The sequence below is a fragment of the Nyctibius grandis genome, chromosome 13 (genome assembly GCF_013368605.1).
Source record: "Nyctibius grandis isolate bNycGra1 chromosome 13, bNycGra1.pri, whole genome shotgun sequence".
NCBI lineage: Eukaryota > Metazoa > Chordata > Aves > Nyctibiiformes > Nyctibiidae > Nyctibius > Nyctibius grandis.
The window spans coordinates 18,458,944-18,478,365 of NC_090670.1; the positions used below are offsets into that span (position 1 = coordinate 18,458,944).

The 19,422-nt window shown below is 37.4% G+C and overlaps 1 protein-coding gene across 3 annotated transcripts in view; it reads right to left on the minus strand.

Moving 5' to 3' along the window:
- Positions 1 to 2,070: 2,070 nt before the first annotated feature.
- The window catches only part of ACSL4 (acyl-CoA synthetase long chain family member 4), a 36,491-nt gene continuing 19,139 nt past the window's right edge, over positions 2,071 to 19,422 (minus strand). The window contains exons 3-16 of one of the 3 annotated variants that reach the window (XM_068411708.1): positions 17,517 to 17,753; positions 17,021 to 17,198; positions 15,095 to 15,204; positions 14,866 to 15,004; positions 13,308 to 13,458; positions 12,035 to 12,158; positions 11,190 to 11,261; positions 9,243 to 9,382; positions 8,602 to 8,774; positions 8,328 to 8,402; positions 7,911 to 8,102; positions 7,242 to 7,356; positions 6,418 to 6,575; positions 2,071 to 4,543 (exon numbers count right to left, since the gene is read on the minus strand). In XM_068411708.1, coding sequence (XP_068267809.1) covers positions 4,386 to 4,543; positions 6,418 to 6,575; positions 7,242 to 7,356; positions 7,911 to 8,102; positions 8,328 to 8,402; positions 8,602 to 8,774; positions 9,243 to 9,382; positions 11,190 to 11,261; positions 12,035 to 12,158; positions 13,308 to 13,458; positions 14,866 to 15,004; positions 15,095 to 15,204; positions 17,021 to 17,198; positions 17,517 to 17,744 — 2,013 coding nt within the window. In that variant the 5' untranslated portion in view covers positions 17,745 to 17,753 and the 3' untranslated portion in view covers positions 2,071 to 4,385. Of the gene's footprint in view, positions 4,544 to 6,417; positions 6,576 to 7,241; positions 7,357 to 7,910; positions 8,103 to 8,327; positions 8,403 to 8,601; positions 8,775 to 9,242; positions 9,383 to 11,189; positions 11,262 to 12,034; positions 12,159 to 13,307; positions 13,459 to 14,865; positions 15,005 to 15,094; positions 15,205 to 17,020; positions 17,199 to 17,516; positions 17,868 to 19,422 lie in introns of those variants that run through there. The other 2 variants (XM_068411707.1, XM_068411706.1) reach the window with 2 other exon arrangements.

Sequence of the window (19,422 nt, forward strand, 5' to 3'; positions counted from 1 at the left end):
GAGAGGGACTGAGGCTGCAGCAGACAGGTAAGTTATCTTAATTCTTTTTTTCTCCCCAAGCTCTGTGCCCATAGTTACAGGTTTTTTTGAAATCCTATGAATGCTCTGAGGGCCTTAGATTTTCCCTGCTCCTAGGTTGTTTATCTGGTAACTTTTTAAATTCAGTTGTCATGCTTATAGGTGAATGTGGCAGTTGCTCATGTTACAGATTCACAATCTCTCCAGCATTTAGAGTAATTTTTATATGGTGAGTTTTGTCTGTTTCCAGGAGGTGACTAGGGATTTGTTAGGGTAACATTGTATGGAGCTGAAGGTTCATAATCTCTTGTCATTGTATCATGTTAAAAAAAAAAAAAGGGCAATCAATAATCTACTTTGCAGCAGACTGAATTAACTGGAAATGTGTTTTGTTTATTAATCCAGGTAAATTCACACTACTGTAGAATACCTGAGTTTTACTCTTATGTGTATCATTCAGAATTCCACATAAGCAGTGACAGCAGGTTTTACTGATTGTGTTTTGTAAACCACCTTTGTGGCATCTTATGCAAAAGCAGCACAAGATTTGTTATTTTTAAGCTTCTAATGCTTAAATTTTAGCCTCCAAAAGGGAAATTGGTTTACTCTGGTGTAAATAGAGCTTAGCCATTAGGCAGGCTGTGTTTAAAAAAAAAAACCAAAAAAAAAAACCAAACCCTAAAACATAATGAGAATTTATTTTTTGTGTTGCATGTAATTGCAGAACATCACTAACTTATCATTAGGATACAACGTAGGTATTTGAAACTATCATTCTGGGACATGGTAGATTTGGGGTGGTTTTTTTTGGACTGAAAATTAGTGACCCACATTCTCAACTTGTGTTCTGTTCCTTACATAGCCAGAAAGTGTTTGATGCGAACTGCAGTTCAACATAGTGGCCCACCTGGCAGGCAGCTCTCTACATCATGTCATGGTCAAAGTTCTCTGATGCTGTTACAGGCACTAAACACCACCTCACCTACTCTCAAAGGAATAACTAATTTCTTTCTCTGTTTATTTTTTTTTTAAAAAAAACCCCTTGCAAACCATTTAATGACACATGCAGCATTACTGTAGCATTATGGACAGGAACTAGGTCTCCTCTTCCAGCCCCCACCCAAGGTTCTGTGTCAAAGCTGTTCCTGAAAGGCGTTTAACCTTCCTTGACTCTGAGGCTCTAAAGAGATTCCTCTTCAGGTGAGCTAAACTCAACTCCCTTCACAGATGAAGCTTGCTAGCCCCGCTGCTATTGTAGCTATAATCTGTCTTTCTCTAGATACCCTATGTTTTTTTAAAGTAGAGGGCCTAAATATATCAGATATGCCTGAACTGGATTTTGTTTCTCTTTGAACTTCTCAGACTTAGGAGGATAATTTTCAATTCTGAACCTGCTTTCTGAAGAACTTGCAGCTACTTTAAGCTTTTTTGGAAACCTTCACGTTTAATAAATGAACTGCTCCCTCACACTTCAGTCCCATGTTGTATGTCCTTTCAGTCAAGCACAGGATATCATCTGTAACTATCACAGAATGGCTTTGAAGCCATATACTATAGCTTCATCTGCATCCTAGTTCCTTATTTTTAATGGCGAGAATTACATTCTTGCTCATCCTCTGTTTCTTACTTCTCCACGAGCTCTATCACAAAAGGATTTAAAATTCATTAAAAATAAGGATAAAGTTCTAACCAAACTGCAAGTATTGTATTTGCAAATAACATCCATATTTGAAGGCAGCCTGACATAATCCTTCCCCTTCTCCAAAAATGCTTGAAAAGCTGATGTGTATCGAATGGCCTTTTGCAGCGTATCCACATTTAGTTCATTTCTTAAAAGAAAAACTAGTCCTGCTCTAGGGGGCTAGGCTTTGTTTTCAACACCTGCAGCAGGTATTCGCTGCTGCTTCTTTTGAGAAAGTCTTCTAATGTACGCTCAGTTTCAGAGAGTATGAGGCGCGGAACAGTAACTAGAGACGACTTGTGCAATGTATAAAGATCTTTCAGAACACAAACTTGTTGAACCATTTAAACTGTATTCCACTTTTGAAATACCAACATTGTGTATGTATATATATATAGAGAGAGATATAGAAAATAGCAATCCTCAGTCAACTGAGACACAAAAGATACCTGCAGTCTAGATAAAATACATTTCATATAAGTACATTCATGTTTTTTTAAAAAAAAAATCATACAACCTGCTGACAGACTCAAGTACAAGTAACTTTCTTGCATGTATTTAGCTGTTGTGATGCTAACTGGCTGACTAAAGGCTATGTAATAGTGACCAATTTTAAACATGGAAAAACTGGTAATGTGGCTCCAGGACAGAGTAATTTAAGAAGTTGCTATTGATATGGGAAGTATTTCTTGTTGTCATAAACCAACTGTATGTGTCTTGAAAAAAAAAAAAAATTTTTTTAGAAAAGCTATTTCCTTGCTCCTTTCAGTGACTGCTGTAGTTCCATGCACAACTAGATACAGTCAGCTTTATATACCAGATTTTCTTTTTCCCTTTCCCCTTGGCATTCGTGGAAGATGAGCTGACAGTGTTCTAGACTGGGCAAAGTTATGCATGGGGAAGCGTGAAGTTGGTCCCAAGGAGAAGGGATGGTTTAGTTAATGAGTATATAGCTGTGATTTATTTCTGCCAAAATCTGTTTGAATTGGAAAAAAGAAAAACACACATACATGCAATAAAGGAAAAACTTGTCCTGAAATAGCAAGCTAGTGTGTTCAAGAGAAGCATCGTACAAAATCTTTTACTTTCTATACAGTAACAATACCAAGTAATTTTTCTTTTTAACCATCATATACACAACACATTATGAATAGAAATCTATAAATACTTTAAAATGAATTTGTAATATATAGCAGTTGAGGGCCACAGCTGTACAAAATGTAAGCAACATATATAAAATGATTAAGAAAGTGCAAAGTAGAACAGTATCAAGAGCCTCCACTTTTTACAGCATTTATGGTTCAAGTGTGAAGAGCTAGCAGGGATGCAGGAGCTCCGTTACAATTCAAAAGAAGACACAGTACAGGATTCTGCACACAAAATTATGAACTATTATGAAATTATATCTTCCTGCTCCTTCACATCTATGACTTCCAGTTAATAAGAGAACATTTTTATAATGAATTTCTGTAAGGAGTGATTTGTCCCTTTTTACAAGTTCCATAAAACAAAGATTCCCTGGCCACAGACTTCTTTTCCATAAGTAAAAGAAGACCACAGGGGGAAACTACTGTTGGTTTCTGGTTGCTTTGTTATGCTTACCCCATTTGAAAGGTGAACGGAAATACCTTTCCATAAAGTGAATACAGATGTTTACATCCTGATCCTCTAAATTACATACAGGTAACCTGTACCATTACTCACATGTATGTGAAGGTCTAGAGGATAAGCGCCTTAAAAACAAAACCACCAACCATCCCTCAAAACCCCCCCCCCAAAGCCAAAACTCCTTTGAGTTTCAAATCGGCCTATCGCCAGCTGCCCAACAATTTCACTGTTGGTTGCCAGTCAAGATGCAAGTTTTGCATTCTGCATTCAGGTGATGATTTCTCATCAGTACCTCCTGTAGCAGTGCAAGTCTTTGTTTTCTTTTATGCTGTTTTCCTAGTGGAAAGCTCTGCTTGAATTAAAATACAGTGGCAAGTAAAAACATATTTGGCGAGTTGGAAGTTGAAAACAGTTAATTCAATGCTTTTGAATGAAATTTCAAATGACGTGTTTTTAGAAGGCTTTTCAGTTCACCTTTATTTCAGTAAGTGTACTTTATATTCTTTGTTTAGGCACTGTAAATATTCAAGATACCAACTGATGTGCAGAAGAATCCATCCATTCTCAAGCAATGCATTATTACTGATCTCTAGCAAGTCCTTGACTGATGTTGTCAACTCGTTTTTGTTTTTAAATGGAGAAGGGTGGACTTTAAATACTACTTTTTCCTCCCTCACTAAGTATCTTACTATGACAGAAAAATCATCACAATTACATTAATTTTTCCCTTTGAAATATAGGCCAGACTTCAGAGTGAATTGAAGAGAAGTTGCAAGCAGTCTGAATATGCTAGAGAAACAATAATAATAAAATCACCTGGTCATACTGCTTCACATAATGATGTCTGTCTGAAAACTGGAGATGATCACATGAAACTACGAAGACCATCAGTGTCTAATCTGCTAATAATTAAGAATTTGGAGTCTAAGATATTCTCTGTTGTACTCAATAGAGATTACAGAAACATTCATCCATTGGTATATTTTCTGAATGTGTGATATCTACAGTATACACAGACATCCAAAACTGAGGCATGAGAAGGAACCATCTGCACAACTGACTGGTCAACATATCTTGTTTATTTGCCTCCATACATTCTTTCGATGTCGCTGAGGTAATGGTTTTTCAGTTCTTTCCTTTTCAGCTTGAAAGCATCTGTTACTAACCCAGTCTCTGGAGTCCATGGTTCAGGGCTTAACCGTACTTTGATGGGTATTTCAAACCTTTCTAATTTCACTGCAGGGACAAGAAGAAACAAAAAGCATGATCATGATTACACAGCCAAATGAAATCCTAATTCATGCTACCTAAAAATCTAAGGGGAGCACCCTGTAGCTTGTATACTATGGTGTCCTAGTTAATGAGGTAACCTTACAGAAAAGCCACAAGCAAACAATCTCATACCAATACTGAGTGCTGGTTAGTGTGCAAAATTCTAATAACACGCTGTACTTGTAGCTTGTATTGGATGTGACAGTGTAAAATCTAAAGCTTGCAACAAATCAGTGTGTAGCCTGAAGATCTGAGACTACTGTCACAAGAGGATACACTGACATCTAGAGTTGTAGCTTTATTATAGGAATGTAGTAATAACTATATTGACTCAGACTAGTCAGATATGCTTCATATTTAAGTTATAATGAAGTACTTCTATACTTTCCATGCTTGAATGATTCTTTCCCAAATTTTTCCTTCTTAAGAGTTTTATTAGAGCTCAAAATAAAGGGACTTCTCTGTATTTTTGTTACATTTGTTACATTAGTCACTTATTTTCCCTTCAGCTGGAAGCAGTGGCTTGGCACACGCACAGCCTCACTGCAGCCAAAGATGCTTCTATCTCTTGCACAGGCAATAGGCCAAAGACGGGTAAGCAAGGGAGGAGGTAGGTAACTGCTTCAGGAGACATCAGGAGCAGGGCAGGGAGCTGACGGATGTGTGCAATACTTGATGGACTTTGCAATCAGCTGCTGTATATAGGCCCACACACAGACTTGCAGCTGAATTTCTAGGACAACTCATGGCAGCACAGCCTCTGGGTGGCAGCAAATGTCAGACAGCTGGGATCTCTGGCCCCGAGTCTGTCCCCAGGAGCCCTTCTGTGTCTCTAACTTCTAATTGGTAACGTACTCTTTCATCTTACTTAGATATATGCCTGCTTGTGATGAAGGTGCTATAACATTCCACTAAAAATGAGAACGATCTCTTTAAAATAGTTTTGGAAAAAAGTTTCAAATCAATTAGTTGTTTCTCAATGGTAGATTACTATCTAGAAGGTAGAAAGAATGTATAAGCAAAGATTTTGAATAAACAAAGCTATATGGATAGTAATTTGCCTAGTTCATGATAGAAAAACACAGATTAAAACGTTTAAACCCAAGTCTGAGACCTACAGATTGATTTATTTTTTTTAAAAGGCAAGACTTAATATAGTGCCTTTCATTCTTGTTTTCTTGGTCTCAAAAGGCAGATTCTCCTCTCTAAAGTTCAAGAGACGGTGCTCAGCATGTGCGTAAGTCCAGTTTTTCCTACTTCCTTGCATGAGGTGCCAAGTGCTTTAGAGACTTTTTTCCCCAGTTAGTTTGTGAATTTTTTGGCCCCATAAAGGACTGATGAGGCTTTTGATCATTCACTACCACAGCAAGGAATAACAGGCTTTTAAGCCATTACAACCAGAAGGACTGTGGTGGTTCAAAGCTGCAGGGGACAAAGTTGCATGGGGAGAAAAGAAAAGCTTTGAAATCTCTTGCTTAACTAGTTTTCTTACCAGCAAATGTCTTGTAACTTTCCTTTCAAACTGACAGTGGTTTTGGACCTTATTTTAACTGTATTAGACAAACAGCCTCTCTCTAGAATGTAGTTGAAAAAAAATTCTCAGATTTTTTTTTTTTTTTAGGAAAAAAAAGAAAAAGTAGTTAATATGACCAAAAAGTATATCAGTTCCTGGGATAATAGGCAACAATTTGATGAGGTCTTTGCCTCTGATTAAACTATTAAGTTTTGGCAGATACAGAGACAACAGGAAGAAGGAAGAGCAGTCAGTGAGGATAACTGAAAATTTTTGCTGGATAAGCACCATGAGATTGGCTAGCCCAGTATGCCGCTTTACTTACTCTTGTTTGCCACTTCTTTAATCTCTCGCAGTATTTCGGCTTCCATTGTAGGATCGTTACAAATATCTGTCCAGGTTCCACTGATGCCTTTCTGCTCAGCTAACGCTGTCAGCTTCTTCTGATTAGGAACCACAAAACTGATCACGTAAGACTGGTCGCTATCACAGAATGGCAAGAGAAGGAAGGAAAAAAGATCCAGACAGTTGAGACCCCCATTTCAGGGTGTAAAGTGCTTACTTGATGTTAGATACACAGATCCACAGTGCTTTTTGAACTATAGTTACTCCCCCATACAGAATCCTTCTTGTATGTTAAGTCTTCACAACTGATGACTTATCAAAGGTATTCTAAGTTGGTTTACAACGTTAGGTTTGATGGTATCATGCTTTGCTGTAATTTTAGGAGTGCACATCCCAGTTTAGCTTCCCAGCTACATCCAGTACTTTAGCTAGTTCTCTTCAGTCTCCCTTCACGTAGTGTGTTTAAGTTGAGGGAGGACCGGGACTGTTTCCAAAACTCAGTGGAGAGCTTTGGATCAGGTGCAAAGCATCCAGATTAACTTTTCTCTGGTATTCTGACAGAAAGCCAAGACACACACTAAATATAATGACACCTGTTTGGGGAAGGGAGGGGATGGAACTGGAGTGTGTTAGGATAGGTTTTAGGGAATCTGGGCACCTGTGCTACTTCAGAGATGCTGTTTGTAACTTGCACTCTGGTAGGGGGGTTTGTTCAGTGGAAACCGTGGAAAACTATAGCATATTATCAGAGAAGTGGGCCAGAGTTTACCCTAAATGGAGTTTCTAAATTAATACCACTCTTACCTTTTGGCATAAGCACAGATATTGTCAATCAATGGACAGTTCTTCAGTGCTGCCTCTACTTTGCCCAGAGATACATATTCTCCTGCTTGTAGCTTTACCAAGTCTTTCTTACGATCTAGGAGTCGAGGGGGAAGGAAAAAAAAAAACAACAAACTTGTTCCATTTAAACTTGCATTTCCACAGACTCCTTTCCAAAGCCACTATATATGTATTTTATGCAATTCTATGCAAGAGTCTTAATAAACATGAATTAAAGCATCTTATTAAAATTGTAAAGGAGCTAATAGCATGTACATACTCTGCCAACTCTATAAAGGCTTCTGTAAAAAGCTTATATAGTACTATGCTTCTTGTCACACAGCTTGTATGAAAGTGGTGGGGACTCTGATTTTAAAGCTTTGTAATTAATTTTTGGTATTAATCTTACATGTATTCATTAAAGTCCATGTGCTAAATTTAGATAGTGATAATGTCACAGGAAACAGCATAACTTCCAAAATTTTCCTACAGCTGTGAGGACTTTTGGGAATGTGTTTTACACTGTGGCTCTGCAAGCAGGTAACCTTAAGTAGACTAGCCCTGGCAAAGCCAACAGGATTAATAGCATGCTTACAATTATGTTTAGTCAAGATCTTGTAATATATTAAGATATCAAAAATTGAGGCCAACCTATGATCTGCAGACACCCATCTGGATGAAATTCACCGATATCTCCTGTACAGAACCATCTCTGACCATTCTCATCAATGGAGAACTCTTCTGTTGTCTTCTCTTCATTTTTAAAATATCCCATTGAGACATTAGGTCCACCAATCATAATTTCTCCTCTAGGATTAGGCTTGTCTTCATTAGTATAGCCCCCTGAAAACAAAATCCCCACACAATTGTTTTTAACTTATATATTCTTCTGCCAAGAAAACATTTTGATACTTCAGCTTGAAGTTAATGCACGCAAATTGATTACTATTATAAAGGATAAAGAACAATTACTTCGTATGCTACACCTAGCTAAGCAGATAAGCAAAGAAAACAGCTAAGCAGTGGTTAAATTAGTTACTCTGAAAGCAAAACATTTTATACTCTTACCTTCTTGCCAGTCTCTCAGTTTTATTTCACAACAAATAAGAGGAGCTCCAACTCTGCCAGTGCTGTAATCAGCAACTTAGGGAGAAAACAAGGAAGAATACAAAGATTTTTGTCATTTGAAGTATGAAATCAAACCATAAATAAGGCGGTAGCTTATCTCCAGTTATTTTATTGCTGTTAGGAACTACAGCTATTTTGACTTTACAAAAAACCCACCAAACCCTCATATATATCTATATCTTAAATTATGTCTTTCCAGAAGCATTTTAATTACCTTCAGTAATTGTTCCAGCTCCACATGTTTCTGTTAGTCCATAGCCTTGACCAACAGGACAGCAAAAACAGATGTTCATGAATCTTTGTGTTTCAGGCGAGAGTGGTGCTCCCCCAGAAAGCATCATACGGACATTCCCTCCCAGTAGTGCCTTTACTTTTTTAAACAATAGTCTTGAAAGAAGGAAAAAAGCATTAAAAATCATTCACTCAGCTCACTTTTATAAAAAGAAAAAGACACAAACCACCTTCTTCCTTCCTATCTGGAACACCTTAAAAAGTAACTTAATCATTCACAGATTTTAGGGGACAGCAGGGATAATCAGAAACATTACCTCTTTCGTAACACGAACATGGCAGAATTCCTGTAACTTAACGAAACAAACATTCCAATTTTATTACTAAAAAAAAGGCAATCCAATGAAAACTAACTAGTCATCTGTTCTGAAGATGAGTCATTCCTACCATTAAATATCTTATCCATTTCCAGTAAGAACTTGGATGATATCAGTTACTCATTAGATGATATTTGCGTGTTGGATGAGAATTGTCTGATGTTAGATTGCTTAGATGATTTTTCTTTTAGACTGTCTTAACAAATCACAAGGAAAAAGGTACACTTGGACCGTGAATTATACTTACGCGTTACACAGAGGTGCATCGTATCCCCTCTTGATTTGTTCCAATTTGTAGTCATAGCCTATCTTGAACAGAGTTCTCTGAATGTAGTTCATCTCTTGAACTTTACTCATGACATTTTTGTAAATTCTGTCCATTATTTCCTACAAAGTGTTTAAAAAAGCAAGGAAAATTACCACATAGAATAGACTACCATGTGTAAATTAAATTCCATGTTAAAAATAAAATAAAACCCCCCTATTATTCTTCCTTTAAAGTGGATAAGACAGTAAGAGTGAAAATGTCTGCATCATTGGCTAGGCAATGATTTAGAAATTTTTTTAATTCAAGTTTAGCTAAATCTCTTTGCTGAAGGTTGGTATATGTCATGCAAGATTTTTCAACTTTCAAAGCAACGTGGTTGCTGTAATTCTAGTTACCTGACAAAAACCCCACAATTCTGTCACAGATGAGAAACTGATTTCCATTAAAATAATAAGCTTATGATCATTAAAATACACAGAACTTAAAATAAATAGTGTTCAGAGCAGTTAAGTATTTAACAGAATTTTAAGGATTGGCTCCTTCAGGTTTGTTACAGAGCACAATGCTTTGAAGTATTTACACGCTTTCAATTTCAATTTGACTTTTGTTAGCAAAGAAAGGTATGAAAATTATATATTTTGAAATATCAGAGATCAAAATATTAAAGTCTTATTAGGAACCACTCTCATTAGTATTTTTGATTAGTTCTTTCAAATCTTAATGATTAGGATTTAGACAAACTAGAATTTCAGAAAAACTGTACACCATTTTCAGCCCAGTTTACCTGCAGAACATCATCTAGTATTTCCAAAAGTCAGTCAAATACCATAAAGCAGAATTAATTGTAGCTTTTTGGAAAGACTACAGAAGCATGACAAGGTATTCAGAATTACAAAGGCTGGAAGGAACTATTAACCCTTATTACAGTGTCCTGATTGAATCAAATATTTAGAAATATTTGTGTCTCTGGGTTCTGTTAGAATTATTTTCCATTTCATTCCTTACATGTTCTAATCACTGGTGATGTTACGATGATTTGATGATAAAAATAAGACAATAGTTCTAGGGAGAGAAATATTTATTAGATGATGTTACATAAGCATTGTTCCTGCTAGGGCTCTCTGAAAGTTTTTCCTCTGCTGTAGATTGCTGAACTCTAGATCCTGTATGCTGTCAACTCAAAATGGATCATCAGTTTCAATTTTAGTTTTTCTCTGCTAACTTCTTTGTGATACTAAGTCTGCAGAATCAAGATACCTAGGTGCGGCTGAGCATTATCACTGTTCTGCAGTTAGTTCACATGAAGCTGTCTGCATGGACTTTTTTTTTGCACACACATGAAATATAGTCCTTTCAAGAGGGATTATGACCATATGTAAAGTTTACACTGTTTTTACCAGTAGTCTACCATTTGACTTTTCCCCAGGAAATAAATTTAAATGGATATTTTTCAAAAAGCTAGGGTTCTCAGACATATTAATTTTCAGTCAATTATTAAGAAAAAGACCAAGCCTCTCTCTCTCTGTGTTTATATATATATGATTATTATATAATAGTCCATCTTAGCCAAAGCCACCCTGCTTTCTCCCTATGCAAAAAGGAGTTTCAGACTGTGAATGTCAGACTTTCTGTATCCTACTGTTATATCAGTAGCCCAGTAAAACATTACTTGTAACTATTAAAACACATCTACAGTTTTGGATCAAAAAGTGTCTTGGCTTTAGCATACATAAATTCTTGTGCTCATCTGCAGCATCTGTACTCTGTTCAAGCAATGACAACTGGAATTTTTATAGTCTTTTTTCCTGTTAGTGACAGTTACTTACACATGAAGAGAAGAAAAATGTTCATAAATAGGTTTTTCTACCATGAACAAGATAGAAAGCATGATTTTTTTGCTAAACGTATCTGTTTCTGCATACTTACAGGCACAGCTGCCATCAGTGTAGGCTTAAGTACAGTACAGTCTCCTTTGCTTCCCTTCTTAATTTTACTTGACTGTAATAAGGAAAAAATGTCAATTTATGAAAACCAAGCAACTCTAGAAAAGGACTAAAAAAAAGAGGTAGATATATTAGCATGTGATTTGTTTAAATCTCTTCCCCTGCCCCTCCAAAAAACATTTCCTGCATAATTTTTTTTTTCCATTGTGATGGAAAAATGATTAACAGCAATGTCAACCAAATTACTAGATGTTTTACAAGCCCAGCCAGGTCAAGTCCACTTTGTACCTCTTTCTCTTACTTCTTCCCTCTAGCACTTGCTTTCTCCTCCATCGTCCTCCAGGAGTTTCTTTTGCCTGATGCAATCTCTACACCAGCAAAACATACAGCTTTTCCAGCTGAATTTTCTCTTATTTATCTTAATTGTTAAATGGAAAAAGGCAAAAGGGCTAAATAGGAGATATACAATAACTGGATAAAGAACTGATAAAGTGAGAACTAAAACTTAAAATCACTTTAAACAGTCTTACGTTCAGCTAATTGATTAATAGCTGTTCTTATCCCGATATCCAGTGGATAATGCTATGCATTTATTAGGTTTTCTTTTAGATTTCCTAAGGATCATAAAAGTAAAAGTTTTAATAAAATTTAAATGGTATGACCCGCTGCTGTAGTTCACCAGGAATGTTAATTTGCATCGTTTTATGAAAAGAAATTACACTTCTGAAGTGTGCCATATACATCAGCATTTCTTTAATGAGAGAGGATACCTGAGCAAGACGAATGCACACTGCAAAAGCAAATTTAAGCTTCTCCCTCCTCCCTCACCTGATCCGATAGTGTGAGTGGAGAGGAATAGCCAATCCTGCAGCCGTAAGTGATGCAAGAAATTTCTGCTGTCAGTTCTAACACATGGGCCAGAGGCAAATAACCAATGTAAGTATCCTTGGGTCTAGGAAAGGAAAGGATGATCTAATTAACAGTGATGCACAGGTGGACTGAAAATACCGTTTAACAGTTTTGTTGCGTGCTTAGTTATTACTTTTTGAAAGACTTGGATCACAAGTGAGGCTTATTCTTCTGTACACAAGAAGGGTGCAAATTCAGACCGTAGTTTATAAACAAAATGGGGAAAATCCTACCTTACTGAAATCAGTATGAATTACAGGATTTGCCTCAAAGATTACTTAGTGCTCCACTGCTATTTCCTCTCCTTGGGGGAGATTTCATCCCAGGTACCAAATTAAGGATGAAATCACTATATTTCAAGATAATCACCAATGATTTACAAATCCTTAACAGTCATCATAGCATCTCCTTCTAAAATATATTAGTAGGAACAGCTGATGGCTGAAGTATGGAGGCTTATTTCAGGAAATAACTTCTCAGAGATTTCTCAGCAAGAAACTTAGAGCTGTCACTTAGCAGGAGCTTTCAGCATCAAGTCAGAACAGGTTTTATATCCCATCACAGAAGTTTAGCAACATAGCTTATTTCAGCTGTTAAACCCTTTGTGAATGCAGTGAGAAACACATCCACATTCATGAAAAATGTCCACAAATTATTAGTGTGAGGGAGCTTGCAGTTGGTTTTACTATTATCAATGCACAATTTATTCCTTTGCTCATTTCAGTGACATATACTTGAGCAGATTCTGCAGTATGTGCATTATCCATCCAATGGTGGTATCTCTAGATCAATGGATGTAGCAGGCTCTGACATACTTCCTAAAGTAATTCTAGCTGCCTGAAAACATGTAAAAAAATTTCCCAAGTTTGACTAGATGAGGAATCTCCTTATCTGATGGCACCTTCTGATATACAAGAGAGTGCAAAAATCCATCACAGGCCTAAAGCTAAGGGTAACTAAAAAAAAGTATAAACTGCATGTGAGACAAGAACTAGAAGGGCATCCTTTTCAAACAACAGGGTAAGTTCACAAACACAAGATATATTTCTTACAAATTAAAGATTAGTGGGCTGGTAATAACGTGAAGAAATTTGGTAACACCTGATGCCAGCAACAGACTTCCTATAAACTTGTGTACTTTTGGAGGTTCTCTCTCATCTCTCCATACACATGACAACTAAATGTTTCTTACCCCAGTCCAGGTATTCTCTCACACTGTCCTGTCATTCCAGCTATTAAGTTTTTATGCATCATCATCACTCCTTTAGGTGTCCCAGTAGAGCCACTGGTGTACATTACTAAAGCCAAGTCTGTAGGAACAGGTCTGCTTGGCAGAATGCTTGCTACAAAAATGCAGGGAAAAAACTGTTATTGATTCTCATCTACTTTCTAAATTGTTAGTTCTGTAATTAATCAATGTGAAAGTGTCTGTAATCAACCAATGTGAAACAGGTGCTTCAGGAAAGGCACATGTGGTGCCAAGTGGTCAGTGGTGGATGCAGATGAAGAGCAGTGGTCTGTTTTTAAGAGGAATGAGGGAAGGCAGATGTTGAAAGGAATGACAAGTATTTGGGCATCTACACAATCTGGGTGATACTTTTGCCATTATGTCTTATGCTGACTGAAAGTTTCATAGAAAAAGCCTTCTGAAGACCAAGTAAACTTGTGAAGGGGAGAACTACAGAAGAGAAAAAAGAGGCTCAGGAAAAAAAAAAACCCAAAACAAAAAACCCAGCACCTCAAAAAGCTGCAAGTCAGCTTTTCTGTCAATCGTTCTTCCAAAGCCAAGGTTGTAGAGCTAAAACTACCTTTTTTCTTCCTAAATGAACCTTCCTCAGGCACGCTGCTAGTTAGCAGAAAAGTAGTAAGCTTACAACACTTGACTTTTGATTTTTGTTTTAATCCCTTAGCTTTTATTCTTAGAATGAAAATTATTAGCTTTCATGGCTTTCACAGCTAGAGAGGCAGCAGAAGTGTCTGCAAAGGAAGCAGAGTTTTCAGGGAAAAAAAACAACCACAAAACACCAGCCCTCAAGGTCACTGCTGGTTTGTATGCGTACCTTAAGCTGATCAAAGATAAGCAGTTGTAATGAATGTGTGCTTCCCTGCAAAAAGCTCCTTTGCCAGTTCATCTCTTTTATTTAAGAGAGAGAAGATTTAGCTAAGCACAGATTGCTGATTTAAGGAAAAAAGATGATCAAGGGTGGTTTTTCCTTCCTTAAAGCAGATGTTTACAGTCACTCCTAGCTGCCCAACGTACCAAGGGACATAGTGGTTATTCCTCTAGCCCAAGGTGCTTTTTAGGTACAGATTGGTTATGAAAAAAGACTTTTCCAAGCCGACAAGCAAAAAAAAAAAAAGCCTCAAGTGCTTTCTCCTCTTTTCTTAGGAAAAATAGTGAAAATAAGATTAACAAAAAGTAAAAGTAGCAGAAAATGGAACACTGCACGAGATTCTATTTCACTTCCTAAAACAAAGGTGGAGTCTTAAAATTATTCTGGTTATGGTTTAAAACTTAAAAAAAGTTTTATCCTGAAATACCTGACACTTGAACAAAGGTGCATAACAATAAATAGAAATCAAATTTTCCATTTATTTAAAGGAAGGCAGAGGATGAACTGGCAATCTGCCACTGCCTTTGTGTTAGAGACCTGCATGGCTGTGTTTTCTTCCACTACACATCCCTCTTAACCTAGGTCTGATTTCACAGTTAACATTGCTTGATTAGTTCTCTGTGAAGTTTCACTTACAGTTTTCTGGTTTGGCTCCCAGCTCTTCTACTGTCTGCATACTATGAATCTCCACATTTTCAGGGTATTCTGATTTATTGATAGGCTTCTTGTCCACATAGATGATATGTTTAAGACAGGAGACTTGTGGCAGTGTAGTCTATAGAAGAGAAATCAAATTTTTAGCACTGACTGCACTGTAAAATTATTATAGGGTCGCTTGTAGCAGGTGAAGCTGGTACCGAATTACCTTAAGTTTGCTCTCAAGAAGTTCTACACTAGTGACCAGATATGATGCTCCACACTCATTGAGACCATAGGTTATTGCCTCTTCACCCAGGGTGGCATACAACGTAACAACTGTTACAGTAAGGAGAGAACATGAAAGAAATGTTCAAGTAATACTAAATGCAAAAGCTCTTGCTTTAGCTCACTGGAAAGCATTGCGGGGGCAGGGGAGCGGGATCAAATTAGCTCAATGGGGAATTTTCTAATTTGGAAACAAAACAGCTTTTAATTTTTCTACATCAGAATTTTATGCCACAAGAGACCTCTGGAATGAGCAGGACAGTTGTATAGGAAGCACTTCTTTCTGAGAGAGTGGTCAACCACTGGAACAGGCTTCCTAGAGAGGTGGTCAATGCCCCAAGCCTGTCACTGTTTAAGAGGCATTTGGACAATTCCCTTAATACCATGCTTTAACTTTTGGCCAGACCTGGATTGGTCAGGCAGTTGGACTAGATGATCATCGTACGTCCCTTCCAATTCAAATAGTCTATTCTATAGAAGAAGAGAAATCACCAAAACAAAGATATCCACCAAAACCCAACAACAGCACTAAGTCAGCACTAAGAAAGCAACTGAGAATGTGTGTTCTGCCCCTGAGCTCTTTGCAACCAGAACTCAGGGGGAGAGGTGACACTCTAAACATCGCAGGGCACCAGGTATGGCTTAAAGCTATACACTTACAAGCAGCTCTTTCAGCAGTGTCAGCTACTTTGCTTGCTCCCATGAAATTATTGATGGGGGCAAGGCAGAGAATCAGACTAAGGAATCAAGCTGTTTTTCATGTTGCTAGATTATTTTTAATCCTGACTGGCTAGTGATGCCGTTAAGTGCCTCACAGACACCAAGGAGTTCACCTCTTCCCATCATCTCTATTGAAAAAAACCCAACCCTTCCTTTAGTATTGTCTGCTATCTCAAACTCTAATCTCCAAAGACCATTAAAGGAATTTAATAATTCCTATGAAATAAGGTTCATGTGGAAGGGAGAAAAAGAGAGTAATGTTATATAGCTGATTCTTCCTGCCTCTCAAAGTATGAGGATCAAGACTGCATTAACCATCCTCTCCTACTTCAACAGCAATGTCATCTCTTCCATTATTGCCCTTTAACAGCCCCTGTGCATACTCTGTTGCGTGACCTTCTCCTCACACAGTCAGCTACTACTAATACTGGAAGAAAAACAGGCAGCCTAGTGCAAGCAAAAACGTAAGGCAGCAACAAAAATAAGCTACGGGTCATAGTGTGTTGTATGCAGACTGGACGTGTGAGTGCATAGTAACCTTTGCCACTTCACCGAGAAGTTTGGCTGCATTAAGTCAGATTAGAGATTTTTGACAGCTTAAATAAAATTAAAAAAAAAAAGAAAGAAAAAACCCATATACATAATTGTAATGAACCTGAGCAGCTTAAACGTGTCACCAAAAAACCCTCAGACTGGCATATGATTTTGATTACTCTACCATTCTTCTCTCTTCTAATAACCATTTCACGTTTCGGATGCATAAGTCAGGATACAGACAGAAAATATAAAAAATTCCACATTTTGGGGGGAGAAACGCAACTACTGCCATCTTCAGAGTATTTAAAAAAAACCCTGAATAGTAACTGTACTGTTCTGTCATTCTAACATCTAGAACACTAGTACAATAAAATCAGAAAAAAACAGTCTTGTAAGTATAAGCAAGTTAATTTTAGGGATCTCCGCAATGCATAGAATAGACTGGAAACTTCGAAGAATCAGACCACAGGCAGAGTAAGTTTAGGAAATCTTATACTAATACTATCAATTACAGGATTGGCAGATTCAAAACAGTTTGGCAGTTAACAGCCAAACCAGTGCTGAGAAATGGTTCTAAAATACATGAGAAGTGAACAACTTCAGCACTCACGAGGAAAGTTGTACTTGAAGCAGGTTAGAGCTGCAATCATCCATTCCGCTCGGGTCTCACAGAATATGACAACAGTACTCTTTGGGGTTAGTCCCAGGGCAGTCAGTCCACTCCCCAAGCAATTCACTTTCTCATTTACTTCTTCATAGGATAACCATCTGTAAGTTCCTAAAATTAACTGGTGAGGGAAACAAAACAAAAGTTATGATGCCAAGAAGCTGCTCGTACAGCTCTACAAGCTTATGCAAGTTGGTGCATAATACTGTAAGCACACACACAGCCATTCATTAAAAGAAGAAAAAAAAAAGCTTTCTTTTTTTTGAAGTAGAATAAATAGTGCATCCTGCATTCTGTTATTCTTTAACTACTATAAAATAGATGTTTTATATCATAAGATGATGATTGAGGAAGACCTCTAAGAGACCTCCATTGTTGAGGCAAGATGCAAAGCAGCTCAAAACCAAACCAGAATTAAGTACAAAATTGTAAGTTTTACCTTTTTGAACACTTTTCCGTTTGGTTGCATTTCATTTTCTTCACTCAGTATTTCTCTGGTCCCAAGACAGTGCTTCTTCCCAAACTTTGCTAAAGCATGGTCAAACAGCTTGTCCAGCGTGTCTGCTCCAGGAATGTTTATGTTTGCTAGCGAGTCAAGATGAGTGACAGAACGGTAGGGGCTTCCAGGTTTGTCCAAGATGGGTTTAGCTTTTAAACGTTTTGCCATAGCCTTTTTCTTCTTAGCATTGGTAAGAAAATACCATGGAATAAATACAAGCATACTGTACACAGATATTAACAAGTACACAGGCAGCAAGAGAATGGCACATACTTCTAGCCTAAGTTTCATTGCAGGTATTTAAAAAAGAAAATGGCTTATTGTGTTCTGAAGCAGGCAAGAGCAAAGCAGCACTGCAGTATGGTAGGAGAAGCAATAGTAAGTGAAGCTTAGGGAGTTCTGTTTCAGAGCAGCTGCTAAAATTTTAGTAACCTTTGAGAGCCAACAGTGGACACCTGTGGGTGAAGACCAGAGCCAAGCAGAGAGCAGGAAAAAAAAAAAGAAAAAAAGAATTAAATTAGTAAATTACAGTCAGCCCATTAGTTTTAGTCCTTCTAAGAGTTCACTTCAAATGCATCAAGACAAAGGAGACTGAAGTAACGGATTAAGAGGCACGTACACTGTGTGATATAGCAGTGTACTGCTGTGGAGACGAAAGAGGATGAATCTTTTCCATACTTGTTTGTTGGATCCACAAATATTTACTTTTCAAAGACTTTTCCCCACTATCTCTGTTTGAATAGTTCAGCGCTGTTGAGATGAAGTCTGTCCTTCACATCATAATATTGTGTTTAAGCTACTTGAGTAATGCTACAATTGCCTAATTATAGGAAAGGTCAACAGTTGTTTTCTCCCTAAATATTTGTACTACAGAGAAAAGATATAGTAGATTCTTTACAACTTATCAACTTACATTCAGATTAAAATGTATCTTGATACAGTCCTCAAAAGTCTACATGTTGTAATCTAAAAACTATCTAATATTCCAAAACTGCTTTATTAACTTTGCCCCAGCAACTGATTTTTTAATCCATTACTTTTCAACTATGAATGTCAGGCTCTTGTAAAGGGATTACACAGATTTGCTTTTCCCCCTCCAAAAACTTCATCATTATATGCATTTCAGAACTCCAGGTATGGAAAATGGAATCCCATTTGACCAATTTAATCCAATTTAAAATAAAGCCCAACTTGGCAAGATTTTGTCTGTGTGTCAGTAATCTTTCCTTATTGAGGACAACTGGGCCTGAATAAAGACCAAAGGTGAGCAGGAGGAAAACAAAAGCACCACAGCAAACCACAGCTGTGGCTAGCCTGTAACTGTGGTCTGTAACTGGCCTGCACTGGCACGTAAAAGATAAGAGATTCTCATCTTCACCTGGATGGCATGCAAACACACGATGAAGGACGCACAGGCAGGGAAAAGGAAAAGCCAAGGGGCACTAACAAAAGAGCAGTACCTCGCACACAGAGGGGAGCACGTAATGCTGACCAGCTTATTGCAAAGCCCAGGCTTTCATGGACGGAATCTGATAAACAGGGCAGATGGGAATAGGGAAATTTTCAGGGCTCAGTCAAGAACTAAAAGAATGTGGGCACACCTCAAAATGTAGCTTTATTACCTAATAATTTACTATTAACCCTCAGGTGATGAGGGAGGCTACAATTAACATTTCAGGTTAAGCAAGACAACTGCTACTAATACCATAACGGAAATCTATTAATAGGTTGTTGGGTTTTTTTAATAAGATTAAAAAATCTGCAGTTGTGTTGTAGCCAATATCAACAGCACTTAATGTAAGATTGAGATCTGCAGATACTTAAGATGATACTATGTTAATTTTTT